General features: G+C 42.8%; 1 protein-coding gene across 1 annotated transcript; it reads right to left on the bottom strand.

Moving 5' to 3' along the window:
- Nucleotides 1–2482: 2482 nt before the first annotated feature.
- LOC149068629 (uncharacterized) lies at nucleotides 2483–10429 on the bottom strand. The gene is made up of 4 exons (XM_089250710.1): nucleotides 10326–10429; nucleotides 8269–8391; nucleotides 7158–7411; nucleotides 2483–2631 (listed from the first exon to the last, which is right to left on the bottom strand). The coding sequence occupies exons 1-4, from the start codon at nucleotides 10378–10380 to the stop codon at nucleotides 2557–2559; spliced, it is 507 nt and encodes a 168-aa protein (XP_089106836.1). The 5' UTR covers nucleotides 10381–10429; the 3' UTR covers nucleotides 2483–2556.
- Between the last annotated feature and the right edge of the window lie 3000 nt (nucleotides 10430–13429).

Genomic DNA, 13429 nt, shown 5'->3' with positions numbered 1-13429 from the left:
GTATGTGAGGGTCATGCAGAAATATTAATGTCGTCGTGAGCCTCTCGTGAGGTAAAATAGCCATTCGCATGAGAGTATATTCTTTAATGACTGGTGCAACCAGCAGGGCCGTCTTAAGAACATCATGGGCCTTCCGGACCAAGTGGTTTTTCTGAGGCCCTACCTGGTGAATTCTAGAAAATTGCAACTGTATCTCATTTTTGTGAGGCCCCTCTTCCCTTCAGGCCAGGGATCGCGATAATATCGCCAGGGAAACGACGATAAGTGACGAAACCAACGCAATAGCTTATACAAAGACAAAGGCCACAGCAGACAAAATGTCCAACAGGTGGATGAAAAAAAGATGCCCATAAAAAATGTGAAAGTCGAATATATATATGTAAACTATATCAAAAATTCAACAACCCGATAAGAGCAATAGAATAACCAATAATTATGATAAAATTTAAATATACTGCCCATAGATTGTCTCATAAGTATAGATAGAGCTTCTCGATTTACCCCAACATGTTTATCGTATTTATTTTTAAACGTGCCAATTGTGTTACAATTTACTACTTTCGGGGGTAAGCTATTCCATTTATTTACAACCCTATTAGAGAAAAATTCCCTGCGACACCATAGCCTCGCATTGTCCCTCATGTCCCCTTGTAAAAGCAGTCGATTGGCGGTGTACTAAAAGTTCATGGTCCATCCTATCCACCCCGTTGAAAATTTTGAACACTTCGATCATATCTCCTCGACACCTGCGTTCATCCTATGTAAACATATTCAAAAAGTGAAGTCTCTCTTCGTGCCATCAAGAGCATGCGTGGCTCTTCTCTGCACCCCCCTTCAACCAAGTCTGTATCCTTCTGTAGGTATGGTCTCCGAAACCTTACAACATACTCCAGTCGAGGACGAACCTAGCCGCAGAAAAATAGAAGGATCCCATTTGGAGAACGTGAGGAGGCTTTTTAAGAATGAAACCGAGCATTCTATTCAATTTTTTGACCACCGCTGAACAATGTTCAAGAATTGCCCCATGCCGCTGTGGTGGTCGAGTGGTTATAGTGCCGGACTCGTGATGCGAGGATCCGGGTTCGAACCCCACAGTGGTGGTCGGCTGAAGTTGGTTTTCTGTGGTTCCCAACTTCAAGGCGCAAATGCGAGCCGATCTCCCCGTTAAAAAGTCTCGCCACAGAGAGCAACAGTCCTACAACGGTAAATCATTCAACCATAACACTTCACTCATAGTTAGTAAAAACTGGGGGCAGATGACAGCACTACACATAACAAGCATTACACAGGAACAAACTATACGTCAGGTTGCACTACACGTACACGCACATTCCCGCATTTACCGATTCGTTGGGGGGTTCCGCGGGGGGGGGGGGGGTGCATGTGTGGTGTAGCAGTAGTAGGTAGGGGCTCGGGGATCCATGATGTTCTTAAGTCAGCCACCTCGTTGGGCAATTTGCCTGTTGTGGCGTTGTATTTGTATATTTGTATTTGTATTTGTAAACCTAAGCCCCTCGTCAATGGGAATTCCCAAATCGGTGACCCTAGTCCTAATTGCATCCGGGATGCTGACACCATTCAACTCGTAAGAGAAACGGGGGTTTTTTGAACCAAAATGAGTGACCCATACACTTCTCAACGCTAAACGTCATGCTCCATTCATTTACCCATGCTGTAGTCCTGTTTAAGTTGGTCTGGAGCAACTCCCTATCACTCCCCCCCCCCCCCCGATTACCCCCATTAGCCGACTACCGCCCCTCAGCGAATTTTCTAACAATTTCATCGATATTATATACCCATACTGAGTTGGCGTCTGACCATGACGTGCGAAGGGAGGGCTCATTTTCCAAGGAAGGGAAACGGGAGAGCAAAAGACGTCAACGGAAAATGTCAAACTGCTCCTTTTCCCTCCTTTACCGAAAGGAGATACAGGGAATCGCCCATCGTGACATTTCATGACGTAGTCAGAGGCCAACTCAGCGTGGGTGTACAATACCATTATCGAGTTTATCGATAAAAATTGAAAAAAGTATGAGGCCAATGACACTTCCTTGAGGAACTCCACTTGTGACACCTGGCCAACCAGGGAATTCCCCGTTCACCATTTTCCCGTGTGATTATTCTCTCAACCCCGATACTGTCCAATTCAGCAAGTTGCCCCTCCCTCCAATCCCAATTTCATGTAAACGCTTTAAGAGTTCACCATGTTGGACCCGATCGAATGCCTTCTGAAAATGAAGATGAAAACATCTTCGTTTTTGCCCTTCCCAAAGCCTTAGTCACGTGTTCATAGAAGCGAAGGAGATTGGTTACACGTGACTTCCCGTTCCTTAACCCATGCTGATGGGCTGTTTGTTAGATGTGTTATAAATTTTTAAATGCAACACCCTTGAAATTCTGAACCCCCCCCCCCCTCCGCATATAACTAAATAGTGTCATTTATTCGTCAGAGTCTTTCAGTAATACAAAAATAATGCACTCTTGTTTTGAGAGATTTCAGCATTAATTTTTATTCACATGGATTTTTGCCTTGTTACCACCGCACTGGGGGTTTCTTTAACACACTCCAGTTTTAACACTGAAGTTTGTGATTGCAATTTTTCCATTTTGAACCGTGCCATCGAAACTGGCCTGTGAAAAAAAACATGGAATTAGTGAAAAATTAGAAATATTTTTCATGTACTTATTTCAAATGAACTTCAAAATTTCAATAAATTAATATATATTGTGCATGATCTTACACGATTTGCCAGAGCGAAGGTGAAGATTACTCCGTTGTTATTATCAACAGGGGCTGCAGCGTAAGGTGCCTACAAATGTAACTGAAAGCTTGACAATCAAAATTTCTGTCCAAGCAGGCTTATACAGTGTGAAGGTGAAAGGGGTAAGTTGTGCAAAAAGATTGAACATGCATGCTTGTCATGCTTGCAGTTACGTGTGTAGTACCTTTAGGCAGGCCAGGGTCGTCTGGTGCAACGATTGCTGGGTCTGTAAGAGTAACGAGTTTAGTCTTTGTTCGCTTAAAATTACGGAAAAGTAGCACTGAAATGTATGACAGTAAATTTTTGTTTCCCGTCGTGGTCATTATTCCTATTTTGCCTACATTTGTAACAGGAATACTGATGAGAACAAAGACCAATGTGTCCAAAAAATTCACCGCCAACGATTCGCCGAAAGGAAAATTCCCCGATACGAAGATTAAACGGCAAACAACTCACTGCTGTACAGGGCAGTCATAAGAGCAGCGTGGGGCCCCTCCCAGGCTGTGATTTTTCGGAGGTCCCTACTGAGGTTGAAGCACTTTCCAAAGAATTACTGGAATTCACCGTTACCAGTTCACATACTTATTCTCAAAAATGATTCATTTTCATGAAACCCCTCTTCACTTATGGCCACGGGCACGCCCCCCCCCCCCCACATCCTGGAATCTAGGCTGAAATCTTTGGAGGAGCTCCCAAGCCGAACTTTTCACGGGCCCTGCTATAGTGAATTTATAGCATGAAAAATCAAAAAATGATGGTATTTGTCCCGGACCCCAGGGCTGGAGCCCTGTCAGCCCCGCCCTTGTGGGAGCCGTGCCTGAGTGGTTCCATGCGTTAAGACGACACTGACTCTGGAAAGATTCACCAACAAACAATTCACCGAAAGAAAAATTCACCGAAAAGAAAATGCCCCGCCGGGAAAATTTCACGACAACAGTTCGGGAAACCCAGTCAGTGAGAAAGTGAGCAACTGAGTCAATGAGTGAGCAATTAAGCGACTTGTTGAGTAAGCGAGTAAATGAGCAATATTGAGTGAATGAGCAATATTGAGTGAATGCCACTATAAAGTCGTGTGGGCATCGTGCTGGACTATCATCGCGAGGATTCGGGTTCAAACCCATTTGACACTAGTGGTAAAGTCGATTTTCTGTGGTTTTCCAATTTTTAAACATGAATCCAAGCCAGTCTCCCATCTGAAAATGTCTCTCCGCAGAGAACAGGCAGACCTTCAACACGATATTTACATAACACGAAAATTCAGACATTTGCCATTTCCACTTCAGAATATGGAAGAACGATGGCGCAGCATCAATTTAACACAAAACAAGCATGACTATATATTCATATATCCTCCCCCAAACGAATTTTTACGATTCGAATGCACAGTTAAGTGCTGTATACGGTCAGTGCTGCTATGAGTGGGTGAATGAGGAAATAACTGACCAAGTGAGCAAACTGTGAGTGGTCACTCACACGCATGCACACACACTCTAGCTCACTTTTTCCTTCGCTCACCGGCATGGTGCTACATTCTCTAGGTCACCCTTATGGTCACGCACATGCTTGGAAACTCCCAGCGTGACTCACTGACCCTCACTCTCTAGGCAGAGACCGATTTATGGTTTCACCACCTGAGACCTATAAAAATTTTGCCGTCCCCTCTCTCATTCTACTGCATAATTTTCTTGACCACTCGTTCCTCAAGATTTGCCGCCCTGGGCTATAAGTCTGTAAATACGCACGGCTCTGCATTGGTATTATTTTTATGGTATGTGCCATCAAGGGAGGGCTGCAATCAGGTGATGGAGTACGATGGAGTACGTCCAAATTAAGAGGAGTTACTGACGCCCGCGTGAAGGTGCAGCAGTCGGGTGAGGATACACAACTTGACGACGGCGAACCTATGACTACTGAAGACCGATGCCGACAATCGAACTGATATGTAGAAGCTGGATAATGTAAAAACATGGATGACTATGATTAGCTGATCCACTGCGATTCGAAATTTTATATTAATTATTGACAATCATTAGATCAACTGGCGATTGTTAGATTCTTTATGAGATAGACTATATGGCATAGACTTATAATCTTGTTTATAATTTTCATTGCCCATTGGCGTTTGTTGTTTATATTTCATATTGACGATAGTTTTATATATATATATATATATATATATATATTTCCATTTTTGAAAAATGCTCGAAATGTCTTCAGGAATCGCTCCGTACCAGTTTTAAGAGGGGGAAAATACAGTGTGTCATAAAATAAAATGTCCACATTTTTTATGTGATCCCCCTGTGTTCTTGAATTCCACTTAAAAAAAGGTTGTTGCCCTGACTCTTTCTCTCTCAAGGCCATCAAAGAAAATTCCACGTCTCTGAGTGCAATGTTCACTGAGGTATTTGGATTCGAAAATCGGAGAAAAATTGGGAAAAAACCGCATGAAAAGGAGGGGGGAAAAGCGCTGTCTGTTACTTTATGCTGTTCTTTCCCAACTTATCACCGATCTTTGAATTCAAATATCTCATCGAATATTGAAATCAAAAACGTGGTGTTTTTTTGGGCTCAGAAGAGACTGGGCAACAACTTCTTAATTGGAAGTTAGAGGGCAAGGGCACCGTATAACAATTTAGATTTTTATTTTTATTTTGTGACACATTGTACACTCGTGTGCAAAATTAAGAGAATTTGCACATTGTGTCTATTTTCACCGAAAGTACTGTGAACCAAAGGTACTAATAATTCCACCGAAGGAGTATGAAAATATTCAGTGCCGAATACGTAAGCGTACACGTGCGTGTGGGCGGAGCTGTGACCACGGAGGGGGATGATAAAGGCACGAGGCGTTTTCCACGATTCGAGTGCTCGTACTCCTCGGCGACATCCGCTGTGTTTATCGCCAGAGTTTGGTCAATTTTATAAGCTATCAGGCAAAATAAGTAGCCACAAACGTATGGATGACGGAATGAGATGGAGAATAATCGTCGGTAGATTGGAGGCAGGGCAATCACAAGTGCAGTTGGTTACGGAGCTCGATGTTACGTCCAGTGTGGCCTGCAATTTGTGGAAACAGTTTCAGAACACTAGATCCATATCGGGGAGACTTGGACAAGGTGGTCGAAGAGCCACGATGACCAATGAGGTTCGTTATTTGGGACTTCCAGCGTGTTGCCACAGGACTGCTACATCACAGCTCTCATGTGAGCTGCATGCTGGCTACTGGAACTCGAGTTTCACAGTTAACTGTTGCCCGAAGACTTCATGAGAGAGGGTTTTATGCCAGAAGAGACACGCGGTGTTTGCGTTCCGCTAACTGCAGCACACAGGAGAGCGCGTTTAGCATGGTGCAGACAACATAAGCCCTGGACCAGTGGAGTACCGTGCTCTTCACAGATGAGTCAAGATTCATCCTGGACACTGATTCACGACGTACACTCATCTGGAGAGAGTCTGGTACCCGATACCATGCTTCCCACGTCAGGGAAATGGACCACTATGGTGGTGGAGGTGTCATGATCTGAGCAGGCATCATGTTGGACGGCCGCACACCCCTCCATGTGTTTGGCAGATGGTCCGTGACTGCTAGATGGTATAGAGAGGAGATCTTAGAGCCCTATGTTCGACTTTGCAGGGGCGCAGTTGGCCCTCGGTTCCTGTTCATGGACGACAACGCTCGTCCACATCGGGCTCACCTTGGTCAACGATTATCTGGAAAGTGAGGACATTCGGCGTGTGGATTGGCCAACCATATCTCCTGACCTAAACCCTATAGAACATGTCTGGGACTCTCTTGGGAGGGCAATTGCATCTCGACATTCCCCTCGAGAACCATCCCGGAACTGAAAACTGCGTTGCTGCAGGAAGGGGACCGATTGCCACAGGGACTCCTCGACTGCCTTCTGTGCAGTATGCCGTCACGCCGTGCGACCTGTCTGACTGTGAGGGGGGGGGGGGGCATACTCCATATTAGACTCATTTTCGGTTCGATCTCGAAACGTGGATTTTGGACATTCCTACAATGAGGAGCTTTACTGACAATCATGCGTGCGTACTATGACTTTTGTATGGGACATCCTCTTTCTCTGTTATAACTGTGTATTCGTAAAAATTTCATTAAAATCTGTTCCCTAGTTTTTCAGAAATCCGAAAAAATACGCTAATTCTTTTAATTTTGTACAAGAGTGTATTTTCGCTCTCAAAACTGGTACAGGGTAATTTTTGAAGGAATTTTGAGCATTTTTTTAAATTGGAACCATACTTCTATGACTGACGGTTGATGAGCTAAAGGCCGCATTAGCACTTACAGGACACCCTGTACAATTTTTTCTTATGGCGGACGGGGACGGGGGGGCGTTTCTTGTGCCCGGATGAGATTGTTGGAACCACACTCACCTTCAATTCTTCTGCGACACTCAGTGTCGCGACACGCTTTTTCCAAGGATGCACCGTTCCAGATACACTTTCAGAAGTCGAGACTCTGTTTCCGCCAGCATCGATGAGGATTTTGTTACTGGCTCTGCCTCCAGTCATATACGTCTCATAACTGACGCACATTGTCATTTCGGTTCCGTCTGTCCTGAAGAAAGGAGACTGCATGATGGCCGTTACGGACGTCTCATCCGTTGATTCCAAGACCATGGCGTAACCTGTTAAAAGTCAAATAATGATCTTTCGTTGTCGAAATACAGTCGGACTCTCTCTAAATTTGAAACGGCCTAAGTTGGTAATGGTGATAGACAGAAAGATGAAACAAGTAGTTCGTTTACTGGACAGGCCTAGCCAGAAGAAATAATTGCATATCCATTATGAAAATTCAAAATTAATGAAAGAAATAATTCCAAATTCACAATTTACTGGGGGAGGGCGGGGGAATTCCAGAATTGATGAAAATTCAGAATTAATTAATTTTATAATTCCGCGATTGATGATAATTTAGAGTTAACGGTATGGAAAAAAATCCAAAATTGTTGAAAATTCAAAACTAATGCAAGAAATAAGTTAAGAATTTGTGGAAGCCTCCAATAAATTTACTGGAGTGTGTGTGTGTGGGGGGGGGGGCTATTACAAAACGTGAGCCTGGTGTGATAACACCGGTTGTACACCTCTGAGGCTGTACTCATAGTGGAGCGAAGAGGAACGAGTTCCAAGAATTGCGACTAGGAAGAAAAAAATGCATATGGGTGGAGGAAGAGATGTCCGCACATAGTAAAAGAGGAGGAAGATAAATAAAATGACCGGAGACGTTCTCAAATGTAAGGGTGTGATGATTATGATGATGATTCTTCCGCAGAAGAGGGAAAGAAAAAAAAAGGGGGGGGACTTTCTGTTCGTTGTCTCGCTCCTCGAATATGTGCAATGAAGAACAAAATAATATACAATTGCATTTGCTGCTAGTCTCTGTTATGCGCTCCTGTACCTCTTGGTCGCCGCACTATGTGCACGGTCAAATAGTCTCTCTGCCCAGCTTCTCTACAACCAACTTTTACGATAAAGATATACGAACCTTTCTTTTCCCCGATGTCGATGCTCTTCCTTTCCCATTTACCGCTGGAATGTGGCAAGTTATTGAACCCGCAGTCATCTTCGGAAAAGTCACATTCATACAGCGCTTCTCTATCTCCGTCAGCTGTGAAAAGTCACCAAAAAGAAAATATTAATTTACGAAATCAAGTTACTGAAATGTAGAACTTGCTCTGAAAAATCATTTGTAAAACATTTACAGAGAATTTTTACAACTTCGAATTCAATTTGTGAACCGTACCCATTGGCGACAAATACTGAAAACTTGAAAGTCAGGTATCTCCGTTAATATAGCATACAAAATTATGAATTTTTTTTGTAAATGACTTCTCAGAGCCGCATTTACATTTCACTAGTTGAATGTTTTAGCATGCAAGGTCTGCATTAAAAATTTGATTTTTTTTTTCTAGTTCTTCATGTATACGACCTAAAATTTAAGACGTTTTCAGTGACCGCGCGTCATTTGGAAACGTTTTGTAATTGAAAATATGTTTCTAAAATCAACTGTTTCAGAGATCCGCTGTGAAAGCACTTTGGGCAGTGCCGTCTTAAGGCATGGGTCCACCCGGGGATGGCCCGGGGGCCTCAAGAGAAAAGGAATCTCCCAAAAATTGAGATCTGGTTGAGATTTTCGAGAATTTGCCCTCAGAAAAATCCTTTGGCCCTGGGGCCCGTGATGCTTTCAAGACAGCCCTGACTTTGGGACAGCCTATATAGCACTCAGTTTTGTATATATGTTACGGTAAAAGCCCGAAGACTGGTAAAACACAGGGTTTACCGGTAAGACCTAGGTTTTACCAAGGTGAAGTAATGGTAGAAGCCCGAAAAAAACTTGTAAACGTTTTCATTTCGGACTTTCACCGAGTCTAAGCAGAAACTCCTAGAGATAGAAGGCCTCCGCACTCAGCTCGTGACGTTAGTAAGCAGTCCATTTTCCCTCAGAATATTCAGGGGAAAAAAATTCCCTGCTCGTGTCAGTATCATCGTTGTGAGGAAAAGAAATGATCGGGTTCAGAATTGGCTTTCACCGTGACATATACATAATGCCCACTATTATCGTTGTTCAATGGCTATTTCCTGAACTGTTGGTTTTAGAGCCAAAAAATGTTTCAAATGATGTCGCCCGTTATCCTAAATGCCGTTCAAATGAAGATAATTATTAATAAAAAGAATTTGACATTTTTATACGGTCCCCCCCCCCCAACCCGTGACCTCTAACTTCCACTTAAAAAGTTGTTACTCTATCTCGTCTGAGGCCAACAAGTGCAATATTCACTGAGATATTTGAATTTAAAAAAATTCAGAGAGAGAGAAAGAAAAAGGGAAGGAAGCATTAATGATTGAATAGGAGTGTTGTGTCCGTTAGTTTATATGCTGTTCTTTCCCCTTTTTTCTCTGCTTTTGAATTCAATTATCTCAGCGAATATTGCACTTAAAAACATGGAAATTTCTTTGTTGGCCTCAGACGAGATAGAGTAAACATTTTTTAATTGGAAGTCGCGGGCCGGGGGAACCATATAGAAATTTAAATTTTGTAACTTGTTTTATTAATCCTTTTTTTTTTCATTTGAATGTCATTTAGAATAATGTACGACGTCATTTGAAACATTTTTGATAATTGAAAGTTGTCTCTTAAACCAACGGTTTAGGAAATAGCCATTTCACAACGATAACAGCGGTCACTATGAATATACAGTCAAACCTCGTTAGTGCGTCCCCCGGTTAACACGTCACTCCGCCTACCGGATCACTTTTTGGAAGTTCCAATTATCCTCATGCAGGAATTGGAACAGCTATGACTTACTCCGTTTAACGAGTCACTCCGCTTATCAAGTCATATTTTTGCTCTCCGAAGAGTGACTCATTAACGAGGTTTGACTGTATATATAGGCCTATATATATATATATATTTTTTTTTTTTTTACTGAGAACCATGCTCAAAGAGCCCTTTAAATAATTGGCTGTTACTGGGAACCAAAACTCGTTGAAACCTTCGATCGTATGAGAGTCCATGTACAAAATGATGTGCTCAGTGCTTACCTGAAGAAAGACAGAAGAGCAAACCTAAACTCACGAACACTGCAACGGCCCCCATTTCGATACGTTGAATCGGATGAAAGCTTTAACAGTAATGTGAGTCTCCAGTTTGACGTGTACGTGATAAAGAAGTCGATTGAAAGCAAGCACGTGTTCACTGATTAAACGTGAGAAAAGTGACACTTGCCACTTCATTAGGATCGAGTTTCCACAATCTGACGGCGGTTCCCCTTATTTTCAATACCTCAAATGACAGTTAAAAATGCATAGGTAACGTATGCGTACCCCCTAGATCCATGGTTCCCTACCTTTGTGACTGACGGATACCCTTTTTGAATCTATTTTGTTTTTAGAAGCGTCTTGCAGCTCTTTTTTTATTTGTCGCTAACATTACTGATTTATTTTATTTACAGTATAGTACTGGCAGAAATGCATGGAAGATATGCGAACGCCTACAAATGCTCAAAAGGAGTACGAATTCCCAGAAATGCGTAGGAGGCTGGCGTGTTCCTACAAATACGTGGAAGGAATGTGAATTTCCACAAATGATTAGAATCTTACGTACTCCCAGAAATGCGGAAGAGGCGTGTTTCACAAATGTGTGAAAGGTATGAGAACTCCTACTGCTGCTTGGAAAGCGTACGTACTCCCAGAAATGCGTAGCAAAAACTCCTACAAATGTTTATATAGAAAGTGTACGCACACTCTCGGAAATGCATGAGTCTAGCGTGTTTCCAGAAATTCTCTTGAGAGGTACGCGAACACCTAAAAAAGAGGGCATACGCCCTCCCAGAACTTCGAAGGAGGATAGCGTTTTCTTACGAATACGTGAAAAGTGTGTGCATTCCTACAAATTCTTACAAGCGTACGTACTCCCGGAAATGTTACGTTCCCAGAAATGCGTGAAATGCATGCTAACTCTTACAAATGCATAGGAAGCTGGCATGTTTCCAGAAATGCATGTAAGGTATGCTGACTCCTGCAAATGCAATAGAGGGTTACTTGTTTCCAGAAATGCGTAAAAGGTATGCTAAACTCTCTCTCTCTTTCCTACAAATGCTTAGAAAGTGTGCGTGCTCCCGCTTAGTCAGCCAAGCACGTATTTTGATTATTTGATCATTTGTCGCTCCACAGTCATTTTCTGCACACAAGGGCTAATTAGACCGGGACCTACAATTTAATGTCGATTCCGAACGGCAGGCTTGTTTTTTATACTCATTGAAAGGTTGGTGCGCTAACCCCTCGACGGGGGACTCCCTGCGGTTGCAATTTTTTCTGCGGTCACGTCGCCATGTTTTTTTTTTTGTACCCGTGTCAGGAAAGTTTTTCTGACAAGGACGAACCTGGTATCGAACTCGCGACACCTATAAACATCCTTTGGTACTTTAGGCGAGTATCTTATCGACCTGGGCTACCGCGCACCACGTATTTTGGCTCTTAACCCTCTCCCCCCCCCCTTAACTTGTAATGCTGAAGGAGAGGTAAATAGGGGAAATTTGCGCCCTGCTCTCTCCTAGTTGCTGTTCTGGCTCCCAGAAATGCGTAGGAGGCTAGCGTATTCCTAGAAAGGTATGAAAATTATACATATACTTCTATAGAATGTATGAGTAGTCTTTGAACGATGTAATATCGAATTCTTAGGAAAGCGTAGAAGTTATGCTTACCCCCAGAAGGTGTGCCAGAAAAACCGAAAAATGCTTAGTAGGCGTATGTATTCCCAGTGCCTTCTGAACGCGTGGACCTACCCAGGCAAGGACAGGCACGGGTGGGGGGGGGGGGGGTCTAAAGTGCTCAGAAGCTGGCAGGTGCCTAGAAATACATGTTAAATAGTGTTTCTAGAAATCCGATGCTGTTAAGACGGTCCTGCGTATTCCTGGGAATGCGTGACAGACAGGTATGTTCCTAGAAATACGTCGAAGGCATACGTATTTCCTACCTGTTTACGTACTCTTACAAATGCGTAGAAGGTTTGCGTGTCCCTACACATGCGTACTTGGCAAGATATTGCAACCGCACGCACATATCCTTCTTTCTTTCAATCCGAGCACAACTCAGGTCTATCGCCATGGGCAATTTACTACCTAGGGAGTTGGGCTGGAAATGTATTTTCAGTGCTGCCACGGTTCGTATTCGCGCCTCGAAGTTGAGATACGGCACATATCCGCACGCCGCTTCTTGAATTCGTGCTTTGTCCTACATTATCAAGGCTAGAGATAGACGTTATCAAGGATAGTTAGAGGGCCATTGGTATATTGGTGACTACGAGATTTTCTTTCCTATGTCTGCATTTCCTGCAACGTTCTGTTTTTTTTTTATCATGCTCATTAGCAGTGGTTCTTAACAAGGGATCGATGAGCCCCTTTGGGGGGTTGTTGGAGAGGTTTCAATGGGTCCGTCAGCCTTGCATGAAAGAATTACTTACTCATTTGTTTTTACATTATTATATATTGAATAATATTTTGTAGATAGGTCCCTGTCCGTTTTGTTGGAACAGGGGTGGGTCCATGTAGCATAAAAGATTCCCATCCACTCTATAGGATGGGTTTTATGTATTTTTGAGGGATGAGTTTCATTTTCATCTTAATGTATGGGCCCATATGGGCTCAGCCCGAGGGTCGGAAATGCTAGGGAGTGTGTCGCGATAAAAAAAAAATACGGCAATGTGATTTTTTGAGCGTAAGCGGTTGAAACGTATGACTTCCACACATTCAACTGTTAATGTGTTGGATAATTGGTGAATCACTTTCATCTGGGTAATGGAGGGGGCCCTAAAAAATCCCCTTGTCCGGGCACCCATGTTTCTCACAGTGGTATTGCCCGTCCGAGATGCGCAAGAGCGAATTATTAATAATTCGAAAAATAATTCATAATTAAGAAAACTAATTTAAAGTGATGAAAATTTAAAATTCAAGAAAAGAAATCACATAACTAATGAGCATTAAGGATTGATGTAAATTTAGAATTACTGAAAAATTATCGCAGTTTACATTGTTATTACTCTGATATAGAACTGCTTCTGCCATCTATCGACAAATTGGAGAAGTAAAGGTTTTAAATGCTGCCGCTAGATCAGTGGTTCTCAACCTTTTTTTGTCCATGGCCCCCTT

Source organism: Pholcus phalangioides, unplaced genomic scaffold (assembly GCF_987345545.1).
Source record: "Pholcus phalangioides strain wild (caught in Gottingen) unplaced genomic scaffold, Ppha-v1.0 ptg000024l_1, whole genome shotgun sequence".
Lineage (NCBI taxonomy): Eukaryota > Metazoa > Arthropoda > Arachnida > Araneae > Pholcidae > Pholcus > Pholcus phalangioides.
The sequence above is the reverse complement of the archived record's forward strand: the minus strand, read 5'-3'. Positions and strand labels throughout refer to the sequence as shown.